At 38.6% G+C, this 20898-nt stretch overlaps 1 protein-coding gene across 1 annotated transcript in view; it reads left to right on the top strand.

Moving 5' to 3' along the window:
* The first annotated feature begins 3249 nt into the window (after positions 1–3249).
* The window catches only part of SAMD13 (sterile alpha motif domain containing 13), a 48591-nt gene continuing 30942 nt past the window's right edge, over positions 3250–20898 (top strand). The window contains exons 1-2 of the mRNA XM_082834724.1: positions 3250–3317; positions 8056–8140. Coding sequence (XP_082690850.1) covers positions 3308–3317; positions 8056–8140 — 95 coding nt within the window. The 5' untranslated portion in view covers positions 3250–3307. The remainder of the gene's footprint in view (positions 3318–8055; positions 8141–20898) is intronic.

The raw sequence follows: 20898 nt of genomic DNA, 5'->3' as shown, positions 1-20898 counted from the left end.
AATAGTTACTGCTAGTATGAATCTTCATGTACCAAATACTATAACCTTAAATACATAAAGCAAAACTTCAAGAAATAAGAGAAAAAATAAAATGTTAGGTGATTTCAGTGAATTTTTTTAAACTGTTGAAAAATCAAGAAAAAAAGTACGTACGGATATTGAGAATGTGAATAACATGATCAAAAAGATTGATGGTAATATATGCTACATAACAGATGCTCAGTGAATACTTAATTTATATTTTATGTAAGTATTTATTGAGCATCTGTTACATAGCACATATTACAATCAATAGCAGGAAAGAAAAAATACAAATATTTTAGATACCCATGTAATATTTACAAAGCGAAAGCATATGCACAGAAGAAAAAATGCAGACAATATATACCAAACATTTAATAGGAATTATTCTAGGAATGGATTTATTGGGAATTTTCACTTTATATTATTAATTTCTGATTGTTTTAATTTTTACCACATAGTTTGCTTTCATAATAAGTAAATAAAATTTTAAAATGTTCCTTCTCCTCTGTAGAATACTCCTGAATAATTCCATTGTCTTTCTTTCCTTTCTTATGGGAAGAACTGTCTCACCTCCCTTCCAAGGATGAACGTCTCATAGTTCCATCTTCTCTGGAATGTCAGTCCATCAATTAACCCCTCTGCTCTGAACTTCCATGTTTCTGCCTCTAATGGCTTCTTCACTTCATCCTACAAACAGTTGTCTCCTATCCCCAAGCCTAGAGCATCCCTTCACATTAAGAGCCCAGATTCCTCCTGGCCATCTTTGCCAAAATTCTCTATTGCATCCTCCATTTCTGCAATTACAAATCCACCTCTTCTAGACATTCAATTTCTACCCAATCAATATTGTTTACGAGGCTTTGTGCTTAGAGTAATTACCAACTTGCCCTCAAATCCTCAACTCCATCAAAAGGGTTAACTCCATCAAAAAGATCAAGGGCAGAGGGGGAGGAGACTATGCCCTATGAATATAATAAGTCAGTGTCTCTGCTGGCAGGACCCAGGAATGAGCACTGCACCAGGGCTGAGTCCTCCCCTCCACAGGCCTTCAACATTCCACCAAAATGAATCAAGAATCCACCTGATTCTCAGAACTTTTTGCCTCCATCCACAGAGTCAGGGAGCCCAACACTCATTCCTACTCCCTATACTCACAGCCTTCCCACCATTTTATATTTTGACTCCTCTGGGACTGATTACAATATCCCCTTTATCCCTGTCTATGTCAGTCACCACAAGAAGTCCCAGACTCCCAGGTCCCACCTGAAGTCTCATTACCACAAGGCTCCGAACATCCCCTAATTTGTCTCCATCTTCCAGCTTCCCCAATCCCTGAAACTCTCCCACAGTGCCCTCTGGAATTCATGAGTCCTCTCCCACATCACTTTTCATCACTACCCCTCTGGTTCAACCCACTATTATTTCTTGCCTCTATTACTGCAATAGCTTCTGGCCTATTTGGTTTCCACCATTGCTATCTGTGATCTATCCCAGAGAGATCAGCCAGAATAATCCTTCAAAAATATGCCTGAATGTTATTGCTCTGCTCAAAACTCGCCAGTAGCTTCCTGTTTAATTCATCATGAAAGGCAAAGTTGTTGTAATGTCCTCCAAGCCCTACATCCCCTGTTCTAACCCAGCGGTCATCCTCAGTCATCCTGCTTCTCACCCCCAACTCTCTCTAAACCAGCCACACTGGCATCCTTGCTGTTCCTTGAAAACTCCAAGCACATACTCACCTTGTGGCCTATGCCTAACTCTTCTCTCTCCCTAGAATGTTCTTCCCTCAGAAATCCACAAGGCCACTCTTTTACCAACTCCCGTTCTTTTCCTTGAATGTCACCATTTCAATAAAATTTACTATATTTAGCACTCTCCTGCATTCCCAATCTCTTTTATCTGCTTTATTTTTTCATAACATTTGCCGCTTTCTAATATATAGAATTTACTTTAGTTTATATTTACTATTTATTGCCTGCCTCTCCCACACTCACATTAGAATGCAAGCTCCCTAAGTGCAGTAAACTTTTTCTGTTTTATTTATTGATGTATCTCAAGTATCTAGAATGGTGCCTAGTACGTAGTAGGCACTCAAAAGATATTTGTTGACTGAATAAATGGTCCACAGCCTTGTCACACCTAATGCCCCTTTGAACAACTATGAGTTAATAAACTCTTTACCTTTATGAAGGGAAAGTCATAAGGTACCTACACATGTAATTTTTAAACAATTCAAAGCAATGCCTTCACTGTAATATAAAGGAAAAAGTAAACATATGATTCGACATGGAACTGCTCAGGCACCCCTAAACTAAAAGACGCAATGAAGTAGTCAGACTCTTGCATCCAATCTGTAGAGTCACCATGAAATGGGCAGCACAAAATGGACTGTATTGGTGACTCAAATTCCAGGAATGGCATTGCCATTTCACTGTGTGAAAAAGTTTATGTTTATATATAAAATAGATTCTAGGCTCAGGTAAATACAAACAGGTTTTTCATCCACGTGAATGAGCAGTGGGACAGTCAAGTCACACAGGATGTGGGATAATTCTTTGCTGGGCAGGACTGCCCTGGGCATTGCAAGATGTCTAGTGTCTTTGGCCCTACCAACTACATTCCGGTAGTTCCCCATCCGAAATCACTGGGACAAGCAAAATCACTCTGGTAAAATCCCTGGGTTTTAAAATCCTATGGTTCTAATATAATGAACCAAGTACATAAAAAGTGCTTTGTACACTGCAGCGTGCTCTACAAACGTAAGATGCAATTATTCACTCTCCCTTTGCATGCCCAGGGCTTCAACTGAGTAAGCCACAGAATAGGTGTTCCAAGCAGAGAATGCCACGTGTGCGTTCGGGGTGAAGGCAGAGTAAGGCCCTAAACAATATGGGCTTGGCCCGGGAAATCTCTACTTGTCATAACTGCCAAAACCCAGCTAAAAACTTCATCAGAGTTGCCACGTGCGAGTCAGACGGTAAGAAAAAAATGGTACCAGCCTGAAGACCCCCAATTTAAAAGTCTCTCTAGGAGTGTTTTCCACCTCCAGCTCCCAGGAGGTTTTAAGTTCTTGCAAATGTCCTCCCTTACCTTCTCAAAGCCCCGGCCTCGTCCCTTCCCTTCCGGGCCTCTCGGCTTCCGAGCCGCCCCAGCCCTTGGACCCCTACCCCGCCCGCGGAGACTACAAGTCCCGGCGTGCCCAGCGCGCCCGGCCGGCTGCATTGGGGCTGGGCGCGTGGCGGCCGGCGAGCTCTGTGCGGGGTAAAGCCTCCCGGCGCCGGCCATGCGGGGAGGTAAGTGATCCGCTCGTGCTGCGAGCGCGCTGGGAACGCGCCCGTCTTCCCCCCTCTCCAGGATGGAAGGAAACGAAGAAAGCCACAATAAAAACCGCCCTGCCCTCCCTCGTCTCTGCTGTGTGTCCGGTGCTCCTACAGCTTGTTGCACCCCCGAGCGTGGAATCTGTCACCCTGGAGTGGAACTGGGGGCAGAAGCGTGCCCGGCTCCGCGGAGAGCTGCGGCTCACCGCGGGCTGCGGAGCAGAGCTCGCAGGATAGGACCGGGAGGTGGCACGGCTCGGCTGGGCGCACAGCGAGCGCCACACCCCCCTACTCCCTTTCCAAAGACGAGCTCCCCCGGGGAGTCCCCAGTCTCAAGGACGAACGGTTTCTTCTGGAAAGTCTTAGCCAGAAACTTTCCCCTCTGTCACCAGTGCCACAAGCGAGTCGTTTGGCTATCGGACGGGACCGGCTGGTCCAAGAGACTCTCTGGCATTTCCTCTGCTGCCCTCTGTTCTGCCCCCACTGCCCCCTCTCCAGGCCCTCCTTAGTTTTCCTTGAGATGCCCTTGGGGACCCGTTGAGCTCGGCCGTGCCCTCGGGCGGCTTCTCGAGATTACTTCTGCAGCCCTGTGCACCCAGGTCTGCGCTCTGGGACGCGGGCTGGATGCGCCTGTGGGCCCACTCCCGGAGACAAGGCCGGCGGGAGGTTCCTGGGGGAGGGCACTGGGTCTCTGGGGGATGAGTGCGGATCAATAAAAGCAGCCGATCGAGGCGCCAGTTTCCCGTCCTTTCTGACCCATCTCCCCTGCTATCTGAGCCCATTCCCAAGTGTCCAGGAAAGTTCTGCTCCAGAATCCTAGCACAAGTATCTCCGAAGTTATTTTAGCACATCCCATGATATCCTGGATCAGAAGGTCTTGTCGGTTTGCATGTGTATCTCTCATTCTACGCTTACACACTACAGACACACATACACACAAACACCGTGCACACTACACATTCTGCCAACACACAAATACCACACACTACACACACCACACTCACATATTACACAGCGTACACATACACTCATCACACACATTGCCTTTATGCTATGCACCACACACAACCAGACACCACACTACACACAAATACACAATTTTTATTAGCAGAGGGTTAATATCAAACAGTTTGGTGGAGGGAGTGAAGAGGAAGTGGTTGAGTACTAGTATATATACTTACACCCACAAATGTCAGTTTATTCCAAAGTTAGAAACTAGCTGATGAGTGAAACCTCCTGTTGTCAGAATTTGTGGTTCATTTTGTATAAAATGGGATTGATTTTTCACAACACCTCCTGAAACCCATACCCTTGTGTAACAGGCAAACTTTTGATCACAGCAGGCAAGACAGGAAGGGATGGCCGTTTCTATATGTAGGAAGAAATTCCTGGAGAAACTTCACAGAATCCTTTCTCCTGTGAGTGTGTCTAAGGAAGAGTTAGCATAACTACATTTCTTTGCCTCTTTCCTTTCAAGAGTGGCGTGCTGAACCTCATTTTTTTCTGAGCAGTGGCATGACAGTGCTGTCAGGACACCCTGTTCTCTATCCCTTGCCCTCAGGACTCACAGCCCAGCGCCCTTCCATTTGAATTTAGTTGTAGAACAGTTGAGAAATTTCAGATCAAACCCAAAAGCATTATGGAATCTGTTGGTGAAAGAGTGCTCTATCTCCAGAAGAGTTCATCATTTTGATCAGTGGTGGTAAAACAAACAAAAAAACCCCACCTGTTTGAGCCGTGCTTAAACAACGTTACTCAAAAGTATAAGAACATTTAGAATTCTTTCCTAAATTATTATTATTTGCTCTTTCAAGGGGGCAATGGCAAAGATGGGCAGAGACAGCCCTTGAAATTTTTCTCAGCGACGATCTTTCAAGAAGTTGAAAATTTCTAATATAATTTCTGCAATAAGTAAGGGGAAAAACTTGACTTTGAAATTCAGGTTGCAAATTTGGATCATAGTTGCTGATCTTCTAGTACCCTTAAAAAGTACTAAAGAAAAGGGAGACCAGCAGCTTTCTCCTCAATTCTGCCTGAAGCCTACACACGATTACAGCAGCAGATGACTTTTTCTAGGATCCTTCTTGAGAACCTGTAATTCTCTGCCCTACCTTGAGAGGTTTTGTTGACATCTTGACCTAAAAGTGTGCAAATATTGATTGGTGTTTATTTCACTGACAACCATTTATGTTTCTAGTGTATGTACAGCACATTTGTGGAATGGGAATGTTTCCCTTGAGCACTAGTTCCCAGCCAAGCAAGCAAGAGAACTGTGAGGTTGACCGGGGTAACTTAATCAAAAGATCGTGCCCAGCCCCTACTCCATCTCCCACTTACCAGAACTGGGACCTAGGATGGTGGTGGAAGATACTATGAATTTGGGGGCTGGCACAAGATCTTCTTTTTCATATGTAACTAATATAGTACCAGGTGCTCATAGAAAATAAGTGTTGAATCTGTTGAATTATGCTTTTTACGCAACTGGGATAAACAGTTAAAATGAAACCTCCCAGACTAATTGTTTTTGTTTTGTAGAATAAGGTTTGTTTTATTTTGAATTTTTTGCTGACTTCATCTGGTAGGATGAATGCCAAAATTAAAGAATGTGGGCATTCTCAGGAGGTCTGGTCATCTACTTTGCATCCTTTCTGAAATATGTTACTTCCTGCATAATGAAATAAAAGGATTTTCATCTAGGCAGTGCTTTCCTTCTTCTCACAAAGAGATTACTTAAAAGCCAGCCCTGGAAACTTTGTTGGCAAGTCTCAACTAGGAAGAAAGGGTAACAGAACTGCAGCTTCTGGGTGTTCACTGGGTATAGCGCCTAAGCGCCAGGCTTTCTCTTATTTTCTCTTTTCTCCTACAGGAAAGAAAAAGAAATAGTTTGACACATGGCATTCATGCTCAGAACAGCAGCAAAGACATATGATGCAGAAACAATGAAGGGGAGGGAGAAAATAAGAGGTTCTTGATATAGCTTGTTTTTCTTTGAACAAGACAGGTGCAGGGAGAATTCTGCAGTTTGGAGACTCATGATTCATTCACTTCCACTAATTGTGCTGAAGGTAGTTAGCAAAAGTGAACAGGCACACTGTAGCTTTAAAAAGTCAGCCATGAACCAGAAGGCAGTTGGTGCAGCTTGTGTGTGATTCCTAACGTCATGTTGGCTGAGAGCCAGCCTGGTTTTATTTCACTGTGTCAAATTGTACCTCCTTATTGAATTCCTTTGCCAGCCTACTTTGTGAAAGAAAACATTGGGGTTTCTTTGGCTGTTCTTGATAAGCCTATAAAAAATGACATGTTTTAGTTGCTTCTAGGTAGGTTTTCTTTTTACTCTTCCACAAAAAAAGAAAATAATAATAAGACAATGTAGTGTGGTGTTGCAGAGTATCATTGTGAGTGTTTTGTTTTGTTTTGTTTCTGAGATGCTTAGAAAATGGTGAATGTGTAACAGTTTCCAACTGAAGTGAAATCATTCTTTTGGCATGGAGTAAGCTGCACTATCTTCTGTCTACTCTGTAACGGTGTGTGGATGTATGTTAATATCTATATGTATCTTAAATGTTGGATTTCTCTATGGATGATCTAAGTGGTTTAGCGACTGGAAGTTTGTGTGTGTGTGTGTGTGTGTGTGTGTGTGCGTGCGCGTGTGTATGTATCAGCAGTGAAGATAATCCCACACTTAACAGTATTATTTGTTAATCATCTACTTCTCTAACAGTGATAAAATCTTGTGAATATACTAAATGAATGATGCACTTGTCATGTCAGAGTAATCCCTAGGGGAAGGAGTGCCGAAGTATAAAGTGATTTGAGAGGAAATGTATTTAATTTATGGCTTCAGCTGCAGAAGAACAAGCACGTTTCAGAACTAGTTTTTTTTTTTTCCAGCAGTTTTGTTCATAGATTTTTCATCTTGCTAATTGCATATTAATTGTGGAGGGATTTTATTTTTTCAGTCCTCTTCCTACTAAACAAAAAGACAAAGTGATGGATGCTACTATATCTCCTTGAATGTTTTGATGATTTTTATATAAATCTAACGAGTTGCCTACCCTGTCTTACACACACACACACACACACACACACACACCAGTACTACCTTTCTGTGCTAAGGGCTATCTGACATTTTTGTGAGCTTCCAGATTTACCACAGTGTGGCCATCTCACAGACGGGTTTTTGAGGTTTTCATTGAGAATATGTGAGGTAGGGGAATACTTGCTGACGAAAGCTTTAAGTGCTCTTTTGCATCGCAATGAAAAAACAGAGGAGCAGTGGGAGTGGACAGAAAAACAAATACAGTAAGAAAAGAAGAAATCATAGCCCGTGGTGGGAAGGGGAGGAAAAGGGGGATTGTTTTTCTCGACTTTGACTCATTTATAAGTTACAATGTCTTAAGTGAGAGCTTGGCACCTGGAGGAAGCTGTGCCAGTTCACACAGCACTTGTTTTGAACGAGGATTCAATTTCATTTGCAAATGCTTATTGTCAAGGCAGGGAGTGCCAGTACAGATGAAAGCACACCCCAATAGTCTCCTCCAGTTCTTTAGGTTTAATCACGTCTCTCCAGTCGCTGAGGGAACTAGAGATGTAAGCAAACATACATGAACTGGTGTGAGGCTGTAAAAGGGGCCATTATGTTTCCGATTCAGAATATATATTCTTCTCTCACTTTCTAAGAATTAAACACAAGCTTTTCTCCCTTATTGATTAGTTGCTGAAGTAAAGGAAACCTGCAGCCTCCCCATGCTATCTGTTGACATGGAAAACAAGGAAAATGGCTCTGTCGGTGTAAAAAAGTAAGTGAAACTGGCTTGTGAGTTCTGCTTCTACAAACAACAGAGGGACTTGGGTTCTATTTTTATACTTCTTGCTTATCGAGTACAATACACTGTTTGGGGGTTGTCTTGGTTGATTGGTCTACACTGGCCACCAACCTCCCCTCTCCCCCCAGCTCCAATTGCCTTTTTCTGTATCCATTTCTAAGACAGAGATGACTCAGACATCAAACTGTGCATCAAGGTTTACTGTATCAGCCTTTGGAACAGAGCGGGTTGAAGATTCCAGCCCTGAGTTCTGTATACTGAAACAAAAACACAGAGCAAACATAGACTCTGCCTCCCAAGTCCACAGGCTACACGGAGGGGTGAGGTGGTGGTAGGAGGAAACAGAAAAGAGAGTTTGAGTCTTTTTTAATAAAATCACCCCTCTCAAAACTGAAAGCTATAGGGAGAGAAGGAAAAAAGCGTCAGTAAGAATATTAAGTTTAACGACTTCTCTGTCCTAATTTTATGAACTTGAATGTGAAACATTTCCATATATACCATAGTCTTCTCTTTTTACATCTGTTCTTACAATTGAAACTTGTGTTTATATTTATTGTGAGTTATATGCTTGATTCTTTTAAATAAGAAAATTTAGTTGCATTATGTAGCGTATTCTGAAACACGCTACGTATTTCAGAGTAACTCATAAAATATCTGTAAGTATATGAAAAAGATGTATATTCTCTTTTATGAGTTATATTTTAGCTATAACCACTTTGCTTACAAGGTAAAAGTATGTTTCGAGACAGTGCTGTCTGTTTCATTTTTCCCATGTCAGTTTAAAATTGCCTTCAACTTGAGCTTTGGAAGAAACTAATTAAATGTAATCCATAGAAGCTGTGATACCTAAGTGAGGAAATAGTGTGCTATATATGTTTATGAATAGAAGGTGTATTTTACATTAAACTTACATTAAACTTACTAAAATCTGCTTTTAAAACTTCTCCCGTGGGCTTCCCTGGTGGCGCAGTGGTTGAGAGTCCGCCTGCCGATGCAGGGGACACGGGTTCGTAACCCGGTCCGGGAAGATCCCACATGCCGCGGAGCGGCTCGGCCCGTGAGCCATGGCCGCTGAGCCTGCGCGTCCAGAGCCTGTGCTCCGCAACGGGAGAGGCCACAACAGTGAGAGGCCCGCGTACCGCAAAAAAAACAAAAAACAAAAAAAAAACTTCTCCCGTAATTTATATATCAGTGCCATGCTGCCATGCTTATTTCCAGTTTTGAAGTTTGGGGTAGGTAGATGGAGCAGGAATGAAAGAAACAGATGCTTTTTCAATGGGTTAGTTAGATCAGCTGCTCTGAGCAGTGATGAAAATGCCCTACACTTGTACTGTCCACAATGATAGCCATGACCTGCATGTGGCAATTAAAAACTTGAAATGTGACTAGTGTAACTGATGAACTGAACTTTTAATTTTACTCAGTTTAAATCAACTTTAAAAGTTAACAGCTTCATTGAAATATAACTGACATATAATAAACTGCATGTGTTTAAAGTATAAAATTTGATAAGTTTTGACATTTGTATACAGCCATGAAACCATTACCAAAATTAGGATAAACATATCTATCACCCACAAAGTTTCCTCATAAACCTTTGTAGTTTCTCCTTCCTGCCCTTCCCTTCCCTCATATCCCCAGGCAACCACTGATAAGCTATCACTGTAGATTAGTTTACTTTTTCTAGATTTTTATATAAGTGGAATTATTCATAATGTACTTTTTTGGGAGGAGGGAATGGATCTGATTTCTTTCACCCAGAATAATTAATTTGGGATTTATTCATGTTATAGTGTGTATCAATAGTTTGTTGCTTTTTATTACTGAGTAGTATTTTATTGTATGGATATACAATACTTTGTTCACTGTTTATCCACCCACTTGTTGATGGACATTTGGATCGCTTCCATTTATTTTAGGGATTACAATTAAAGCCACTTTGGTCACTTATGTACAGGTCTATGTGTGGACATACTCATTTCTCTTGGATAAATCTCTGGGAATGAAGTGGCTGGGCTGTGTGGTAGGTGTATGTTAAACTTTGTAAGAAATTGCCAAACTGTTTTCCAAACTAGTCCCATTTTACATTCCCACCAGCAGTGTGAGCATTCCAGTTGTTCTATATGCTCAGGAACTTGGTGTGATCACTGCTCTTTATGTCATTAGGTTTGGTTTTAATTTTCATTTCCCTAATGACCGATGATATTGAGCATTTTTTCATGTGCTTATTTTATCCATAGACTTCTGAAGTACTGTTCAAATCTTTTGTCCATTTCTTATTGGGCTGGTTTTTTAATATATTATTGCATAGAGTTTTTATATATTCTGGATACAAATCCTTTATCATGTACATGATTTGAAAATATTTTCTTGTGGTGTGTGATTTTTTTTTTCATTCTCTCTACAGTGCCTTTCAAAGAGCAGAAGTTTTAAATTTTGATGAAGTCCAGTTTATCAATTTTTTATTTTATGGATAGTGCTTTTGGTGTCACATCTAAGAAATATTTGCCTCACCCAAGGTCACAAAGATTTTCTCTTATGTTTTCTTAGATTTGGGACTATGATTTTTGAGTTAATTTTTGTGCATGGTATGGGATAAGGATTAAAGTCTTTCTTTTGGTGGTGGTCACAGTGGTGGTTTTTTTTGCCTGTGGATATCCAGTTGTTCCAGCACCATTTGTTGAATTGTCTGTGCAACTTTGTTGAAAAATAATTGATCATATATGTGTAGATCTATTTCTGGACTCTAGTTTATTCAAATGATATTTTTGTATATATTTATGCCAATACAACACTGTTTGGATAACTATAGCTTTATAATATACCTTGAAATCAGGTAATATTAGCCATCCAACTTGTTCTTTTTGGAACTAGTTTTGGCACTCCTAGTCCTTTGAATTTCCATATAAATTTTAGAATCAGCTTGTCAATTTCTACCAGAAAGATGCCTGCTGGTGATTTGATTGGCATTGCATTGAATTATAGATCAATTTAAGGAGAATTGACATCTTAGCAATATCGTGTTTTCCAACTCATTAACATAGCATTTTTCTCTGTTAACTTAGGTCTTCTTTAATTTCTCTTAGCAATGTTTTATAGTTTTCAGTGTGCAGGTCTTACACATCTTTTGTCTATATCCCTACATGTTTCATATTTTTATGCTATTATTAATGGTAGTCCTTTTTAAATTTAAATTTCCAGTTGTTTGTTGTAGTATATAGAAATACAATTGATTTCTTTTATATTGACCTTGTATCCTACAACCTTGCTAAACTCATTTGTTACTTCTAGTGGCTTTTTCATAGATTCTATCAGATATTTAACATAGACAGTTATGTCTTGTGAGTAAAGACAGTTTTACTTTTTCCTTCCCAGTGTGGATGCCTTTCATTTCTTTTTCCTACCTTATTGCACTGAATAGGACCTCCACTAAAAAGCTGAATAGACGTGGTGAGATTAGACATCCTAATTTTGTTCCTGATGTTAAGAGAAAACGTTTACTCTTTTTCTTGTCTTTGTTCTTCTGTATAAATGTGTCTTTCTTTTCTGTCTGCTTTTAAAATTTTCTCTTTATCGTTTATTTTTGAGCAATTTGATTATGAGACTCCGTGTAGTTTTCTTCATCTTTCTTGTGTTTGAAGTTTGTTTTGTGTTTTGGATTTGTGGACTTAGTTTAGAAGTTTTCAACCATTATTTTTCAAATTTTTTTTAGTCCCCCTCCACTTCTCCTTTAGGGACTCCAGTTATAGGTTTATTTAATCGTTTGATATTGTCCCACAATTCACTGATGCCCTGTTAATTTTTTTCCAGTCTTTCTTCTGTGTTTCATTTTGGATAGTTTCTACTGCCTCCCCTTCAAGTTCACTAATCTTTTCTTCTGAAATGTATAATCTCTTGTTAATCCCACCCAATGCATTTTTCATTTCAGACGATGTAATTTTCATCTCTAGAAGTTCAACTTGGTCTTTTTTTTATATCTTCCATGTCTTCACTTAACATGTTCTTCCCTCTAGCTTCTGAACATATGAAATATATTCATAATAATTGTTTCAACATCCTTGTCTACTAATTCTATCATTTCTCAGTCAGCTTCAGTTGATTGGCTTTTCTCTTCATTATGGGTCATATTTTTCTGCTTCTTTGCATGCCTGGTAATTTTTTATTATAAGTCAGGTATTGTGAATTTTACTTTGTTAGGTGTTGGATATTTTTGTATTCCTATAAATATTCCTGATCTTTGTCCTGGGATGTGCCTAAATTACTTGGAAACAAACAATTTGATTCTTTTAAGCATTGTTGTGCAGGACTAGAGCTGTATTTAAGGGTATTTTTCCCCTTTTATTGAAGTAAGACCCATCTTTGTACTCTAACCAATGCTCCTGAATGATGAGATTTTCCTCTCTGGCAGATGGAAACAGGCACCATTCCCATCTCTGTGTGATCTCTAAGGATTGTTTCTCTTTTTCGTGGTTCTTTCCCCAGCCTGTTTCCTCATGTGTATGTGATAATCAGTACTCTGCTGAGCACTTGACGGGAAGCCTCTACACCTCTCCAGAGTTCTCTCTGTGTAGCTCTCTCCTCTCTAGAACTCTTTCCCAGGCACAGCCTAAAATCTCTCTTCAGGCAGAAAGTGGATACGGCTTACCTTGCTTGTTTCCCATCCCTCAGGGGTCACTGTTCTTTATTGCCTATGTCCAGTGAATGCCTTGAGTGCCATTCTCATACATCTTGTCTATTTTTTTAGTTGTTTTAGGCAGAAGGGTAAATCTGGGCCCCGTTACTCCATCTTGATCAGAAATAGAAGTTGCAGTTAATTTATATAGCCAAGTGGCTCTCAGCTAACATGTTGGGCAGGGTAGAGTTAGATTTTAATACAGAATTCCTAAACATAGAGTTTTAAGGCTCTTTCTGAGATCTGCCGCAAATGGGGCTCACAGTTGCTTCCATTTTGTTTTCCAGATATGGAAAATATAGTTGCTTTACTAGGGAATGTACTTCACAAAGGGTCATTTCCAAAGAAGCCTAGGATAATGGCTCTTATTCACTGGCCACATGCTCCTGATCAGAGCTTTAGTTTTATAAGTCTACTATTTATGGTGTCCCTTTTCTGTGTCTAGCACTTTGTGTGAGCCTTGTTAATCCTCACAACCATATTTTGAGGTATGTGCTATAATTCCCACTTTATAGTGGAGAATACCAAAGCTCCAGGAGGTAAAAGACCTTTTAAGAGTTCAGAGCTAAGGAGTGCTGGTGCTGGTATTCGGGTTCTGAAGCCTGAGTCCTTTCTTCGGCACTAGGGTGACTAGGTTGTTTAAAGGTGGCTTTCAGTCACTTTCACCAGAGGCATGGCTCTCACTACCAGGAGGCTATAGAAGCCTATTTTTGTCTCCAAGATTTGTAGATGTTGCAAACATTCAAAAATATGACCATAACAAAGACAGGACTTCCCTTTCCAAAATGGCATATTTCTTCTAAGTACAGAGTATTTTAAAGTCTGTTCTAAGTACTAGGGCAGTGATTTCTCAAACTTGAGTTTGTGTCACTTGGAAATGCAGATTGCTGGGCCACATCTCCAGAGTGTCTGATTCAGCCTGGGAATTTGCATTTTAACATGTTCTCTGGTGATGTTGATGCTGATAATCCAGAGACTTTGGAAAACAATTTGGCATTATTTTCAAGTGTAGAACCATAAAATATTTTATAACTCAGCCATTCTGTTTCTGGATATATACAAGTGCTGCTCAGTAGAAACGATATTTGAGACATGTATGTAATTTAAAATTTTCTAGTGGTCATATTTAAACAGATGAAATTAATTTTAGTATATTTTATATTTGACTGAAAATACCCAAGATGTTATCATTTTGAACTGTAATCAATATAGCATATTATGAATGAGATAGTTTACATTTTTCATGCTAAATTTTATAAATCCACTATGTATTTTATACTTAGAGTATGTCTCAATTTGGATGCCAAATTTTTATTAGAAATGCTTGATCTCTATTAGATTTCATAAAATTTGCAATCGAAAAAGCAGAATCACATACCCTAATAATTCCAAACATACCTAAAAGTCCCAATAAATTAATCACGTACCAAAAAATTATTTTCTCTTAATGTATGCATGTACATTAACACAACTGGTTCTTCTTTTTTTTAGAAGATTTGATTTGACTTTGAAACAATAGCATTAGTTTCAAAATTATCTCTGTCCAAGTTAAATAAGTTTACTGATACTTAAGTCATATTTTTAACATTAAATTCAAAAGGGTATTGCATAAATTTATAAGCAACTATAAATTGATCAATGTCAGCAACTCATTCTTCAACTTTTTCTTAAAATTGATTTATGTTAGAAAATGTGTAAAATTAATTTCATTGTATTGTACTCTGAAAAGTTTCAATTTTAACACGAAATTTTGTGCCTGTTTAGCTAGGTTAGCTAGGCTACAAATCAGCATTTCCTTTTTTTTTAGGAGCTTCAAATTAAGCTCATTTACATGTAGTCTGATATCAATGAGAAAATATAAATTACTCTGCCATTTTTTTGTCTTTAAGTATTTTTTGTCTTTAATTATTGAATATTTGGAAAGCATTTTTTTGTTTTAATGAAATCTTGAATTGGACTTAACAATGCAATAAATCTTTGTATATTTCTTCCATGACTTAACCAACAAGTACAGGCAAAGAACACAGATATTAAATGTATTGTGTTCTATTTCTTTTAAGAATTCCATTGTCTGGCATTGATCCATAGCATTTGCAAATATTTACTGAATGATTTAACAATGGTATACATGACACTTTTCAGGAATCTGCTTTAGAAGACTGAACATTAGTATCATACAGATACAGAATCAGCTCAGATTCTGTTTAAAATCACTTCAAAATGTTTCATTGTACATTTAATTTTGATTACAGGTGACTAATGTCATCAATTCTTTTTGACTGTTGAGAAGCAAGTTACCAAATTCACTATGTCTTTGCTAAAAATGTCTCTTAATATTGTCCATTTTTTACACAACAAACAAACAGCTTTTTTCCTTTTGCTCTGCTCCAACAAATTGCAATTGCTGTTCATCATGAAATTTCCGACATACTTTTAGCCAGGCTCCTTTTTCTTTACTATTCTGGTTCTAGTGCTACTTTCTGCATCTCCTTTTGATTCTGCATCAGTAATATGCCTCCTTTTCATTATTTTATTTCATTTTATTTTTATTGGATTATAGTTGCTTTACACTGCTGTGTCAGTTTCTGCTGTACAGCAAAGTGAATCAGCCATATGTATATATATATCCCCTCGTTTTTGGATTTCCTTGCCATTTAGGTCACCACAAGGCACTTAGTAGAGTTCCCTGAGCTATACAGTAGGTTCTCATTAGTTACCTATTTTATACATAGTGGGGTATATATGTCAATCCCCATGTGCCAATTCATCCCACCACCCCCTTCCCTCTTGGTATCCATACACTCGTTCTCTACAAATGTGTCTCTGTTTCTGCTTTGCAAATAAGATCATCTAAACCATTTTTCTAGATTCCACATATAAGTGTGAATATACTATATTTGTTTTTCTCTTTCTGACCTCACTCTGAATGACAGTCTCTAGGTCCACCCAGGTCTCTGGAAATAACACAATTTCATTCCTTTTTATGACTGAGTAATATTCCATTCTATATATGTACCACATCTTCTTTAGCTGTTTCTCTGTTGATGGACATTTAGGTTGCTTCCATGTCCTGGCTGTTGTAAATAGTGCTGCAATGAACATTTGGGTGCATATGTCTTTTTGAATTATGGTTTTCTCTGGGTATATGCCCAGTAGTGGGATTGTTGGATCATATAGAAGTTCTACTTTTAGTTTTTTAAGAATGTCCATACTGTTCCCCATAGTGGCTTTGTCAATTTACATACCCACCAACAGTGTAAGACTGTTGCCTTTTCTCCACACCCTCTCCACCATTTATTGTTTGTAGATTTTTTAATGATGGCCATTCTGACTGGTGTGATATGATATCTCATTGTAGTTTTGATTTGCATTTCTCTAGTAATTAGTGATATTGAGCATCTTTTCATGTGTTTGTTGGCCATCTGTATGTCTTCTTTGGAGAAATGTCTATTTAAGTCTTCACCCATTTTTGCATTGTGTTGTTTGTTTTTTTGATATTGAGCTGCATGGGCTGTTTGTATATTTTGGAGATTAATCCTATGTCAGTTGCTTCATTTGCAAATATTTTCTCCCAATCTGAAGGTTGTCTTTTCGTCTTGTTTTTGGTTTCCTTGGCTGTGCAAAAGCTTTTAAGTTTCATTAAGACCCATTTGTTATTTTTGTTTTCATTACTCTAGGAGGTGGGTCAAAAATGGTCTTGCTGCAATTTATGTCAAAGAGTGTTCTGCCTATGTTTTCCTCTCAGAGTTTCATAGTGTCTGGCCTTACATTTAGGTCTTCAATCCATTCTGAGTTTATTTTTGTGTATGGTGTTAAGGAGTGTTCTAATTCCATTCTTTTACATATAACTGTCCAGTTTTCCCATCACCACTTATTAAAGAGACTGTCTTTTCTCTATTGTATATTCTTGCCTCCTTTGTCATAGATTAGGTGACCATAGGTGTGTGGGTTTATCTCTGGTCTTTCCATCCTGATCCCTTGATCTATATTTCTGTTTTTGTGCCAGTACCATACTATCTTGAGTACTGTAGCTTTGTAGTATAGTCTGAACTCTGGGAGCCTGATTCCTCCAGCTTCATTTTTCTTTCTCAAGGCTGCTTTGGCCATTCGGAGTCTTTTGTGTTTCCATACAAATTGTAAAATTTTTTGTTCTAGTTCTGTGAAAAATGTCATTGGTAATTTGATAGGGCACAATATTGATTCTTCCAATCCAAGAACATGGTATATCTCTCCATCTGTTTGTGTCGTCCTTGATTTCCTTCATCAATATCTTATAGTTTTCAGCATATAGGTCTTTTGCCTCCTTAGGTAGGTTTATTCCTAGGTTTTTTGTTCTTTTGAATGTGATGGTAAATGGGATTGTTTCCTTCATTTCTCTTTCTGATCTTGCATAGTTAATGTATAAGAATGCAAGAGATTTATGTGCATTTATTTTGTATCCTGCAACTTTACTAAATTCATTGATCAGCTCTAGTAGTTTTCTGATAGCATCTTTAGGATTCTCTATGTATAGTATCATGTCATCTGCAAACAGTGACAGTTTTCCTTCTTTTCCGATTTGGACTCCTTTTATTTCTTTTTCTTCTCTGATTGTCCTGGCTAAAACTTCGAAAACTATGTTGAATAATAATGGTGAGAATGGGCAACCTTGATTTGTTCCTGATCTTAGAGGAAATGGTTTCAGTTTTTCACCATTGAGAACGATGTTGGCTGTGGGTTTGTCATATACGGCCTTTATTATGTTGAGGTAGGTTCCCTCTATGCCCACTTTCTGGAGAGTTTTTATCATAAATGAGTGTTAAATTTGTCAAAAGATTTCTCTACATCTATTCAGATGACCATATGGTTTTTATTCTTCAATTTGTTAATATGGTGTATCACATTGTTTAATTTGCATATATTGAAGAATCCTTGCATCCCTGGGATAAATCCCACTAGATCATGGTGTATGATCCTTTTAATGTATTGTTGGTTTCAGTTTGCTAATATTTTGTTGAGGATTTTGCATCTATGTTCATCCATGATAATTGACCTGTAATTTTCTTTTTCTGTGATGTCTTTGTCTGGTTTTGGTATCAGGGTGATGGTGACCTCATAGAATGAGCTTGGGAGTGTTCCTCCCTCTGAAATATTTTGGAAGAGTTTGAGAAGGATAGGTGTTAGCTCTTCTCTAAATGTTTGATAAAATTCACCTGTGAAGCCATCTGGTCCTGGACTTTTGTTTGTTGGAAGATTTTTAATCACAGTTCAATTTTATTACTTGTGATTGGTCTGTTCATATTTTCTATTTCTTCCCGGTTCTGTCTTGGAAGGTTGTACTTCTCTAAGAATTTGTCCATTTCTTCCAGGTTGCCATTTTATTGGCATACAGTTGCTTGTAGTAGTCTCTGATGATCCTTTGTATTTCTGCAGTATCAGTTATAATCTGTCCTTTTTCATTTCTAATTTTATTGCTTTGAGTCCTCTCCCTCTTTTTCTTGATGAGTCTGACTAAAGATTTATCGATTTTGTTTATCTTCTCACAGAACCAGAACCAGCTTTTAATTTCATTGATCTTTGCTATTGTTTTCTTCATTTCTATTTCATTTATTTCTGCTCCGATCTTTATGATTTCTTTTCTTCCACTAACTTTGGGTTTTTTTTTTTTTTGTTCTTCTTTCTCTAGTTGCTTTAGGTGTAAGTTTAGGCTGTTTATTTGAGATTTTTCTTGCTTCTTGAGATAGGATTGTATTGCTATAAACTTGACTCTTAGAACTGCTTTTGCTGCCTTCCATAGGTTTTCAGTCGTCATGTTTTCATTGTCATTTGTTTGTATGTATTTTTTGATTTCCTCTTTGATTTCTCCAGTGATCTCTTGGTTATTTAGTAGCATAGTGTTTAGCCTCCCTGTGTTTGCGTTTTTTACACTTATTTTCCTTTAATTGATTTCTAATCTCATAGCACTGTGGTCAGAAAAGATACTTGATACATTTCAATTTTCTTAACCTTACTGAGGCTTGATTTGTGACCCAAGATGTGATCTATCCTGGAGAATGTTCCTGGAGAATGTTCCTGGAGAATATTCTGAGAAGAAATTGTGTTTTGCTGCTTTCAGATGGAATGTCTTAAACATATCAATTAAGTCTATCTGGTCTAATGTCTCATTTAAGGCTTGCATTTCCTTATTAATTTTCTGTCTGGATGATCTGTCCATTGGTGTAAGTGGTGTGTTAAAGCACCCCACTATTATTGTGTTACTGTCGATTTCCCCCGTTATGGCTGGTAGCATTTGCCTTACGTATTGAGGTGCTCCTATGTTGGGTGCATAAATATTTACAATTGTTACATCTTCTTCTCAGATTGATCCCTTGATCATTATATAGTGTCCTTCTTTTTCTCTTGTAATAGTCTTTATTTTAAAGTCTATTTTGTGTGATATGAGTATTGCTACTCCAGCTTTCTTTTGATTTCCATTTTCATGGAATATCTTTTTCCATCCCCTCACTTTTAGTCTGTATGTGTCCCTAGGTCTGACGTGGGTCTCTTGTAGACAGCATATATATGGGTCTTTTCTTATCCATTCAGCCAGTCCATGTCTTTTGGTTGGAGCATTTAATCCATTTACATTTAAGGTAATTATTGATATGTATGTTCCTATTACCATTTCCCTAATTGTTTTGGGTTTGTTTTTGTAGGTCTTTTTCTTCTCTTGTGTTTCCCACCTAGAGAAGTTCCTTTAGCATTTGTTTTAAAGCTGATTTGGTGGTTTTGAATTCTCTTAGCTTTTGCTTGTCTGTAAAACTTTTGATTTCTCCATCAAATCTGAATGAGATCCTTGCTGGGTAGAGTAATCTTGGTTGTAGGTTTTTCACTTTCATCAATTTAAATGTATCCTGACACTCCCTTCTGGCCTGCAGAGTTTCTGCTGAAACATCAGCTAATAACCTTACAAGGATTCCCTTTTATATTATTTGTTGCTTTTCCCTGCTGCTTTTAAAATTTTTTCTTTGTATATAGTTTTTGTTAGTTTGATTAATATGTGTCTGGGCATGTTTCTCCTTGGGTTTATCCTGTATGGGACTCTCTGTGCTTCCTGGACTTCGGTGACTATTTTCTTCCCCATGTTAGAGAAGTTTTCAACTATAATCTCTTCAAATATTTTCTCAGACCCTTTCTCTTTCTCTTCTTTTTCTGGGTCCCCTATAATTCAAATGTTGGTGTGTTTAATGTTGTCCCAGAGGTCTCTGAGACTGTCCTCAATTCTTTTCATTCTTTTTTCTTTATTCTGCTCCCTGGCAGTTATTTCCACAATTTTATCTTCCAGCTCACTTAACCGTTCTTCTGCCTCAGTTATTCTGGTATTGATTCCTTCTAGTGTATTTTTCATTTCACTTATTGTGTTGTTGTTCATCACTGGTTGTTTGTTCTTTAGTTCTTCTAGGTCTTTGTTAAACATTTCTTGTATCTTCTCAATCCGTGCCTCCATTCTATTTCTGAGATCTTGGATCATCTTTACTATCATTACTCTGAATTCTTTTTCAGGTAGGTTGCCTATTTCCTCTTCATTTATTTGGTCTTGTGGGTTTTTACCTTGCTCCTTCCTCTGCAACATATTGCTCTGTTGTCTCGTTTTGTTGAATTTACCGTGTTTATGGTCTCCTTTTGGCAGGCGGCAGTGTCATAGTTCCCACTGTTTCTCTTGTCTTCCCCCTGGTGGGTGAGTTTGGTCCAGGGGCTTGTGTAGGCTTCCTGGTGGGAGGGACTGGTGCCTGTGCTCTGGTGGGTGGAGCTGAGTCTTTTCCCTCTGATGGGCAGGGCCACATCAGGTGGTGTGTTTTGAGGTGTCTGTGAGCATAGTATGACTTTAGGCATCCTGTCTGCTGATGGGTGGGGCTGTGTTCCTTTCTTTTGTATGGCATGAGGTTTCCAGCACTGGAGCCTGCAGGCAGTTGGGTGGAGCCAGGTCTTGGTGTGGAGATGGATACCTCCAGGAGAGTGCACAGTGATTAGTATTCCCTGGGCTCTGGAATTCTCTGGTGGTCCAGCATCCTGGACTCGGTGCTCCAACCCCGGAAGCCCA

Source organism: Leucopleurus acutus, assembly GCF_964270905.1.
Source record: "Leucopleurus acutus genome assembly, chromosome: 2".
In the NCBI taxonomy this organism is placed as follows: Eukaryota; Metazoa; Chordata; class Mammalia; order Artiodactyla; family Delphinidae; genus Leucopleurus; species Leucopleurus acutus.
This window is presented reverse-complemented; position numbering and strand designations above follow the sequence as displayed.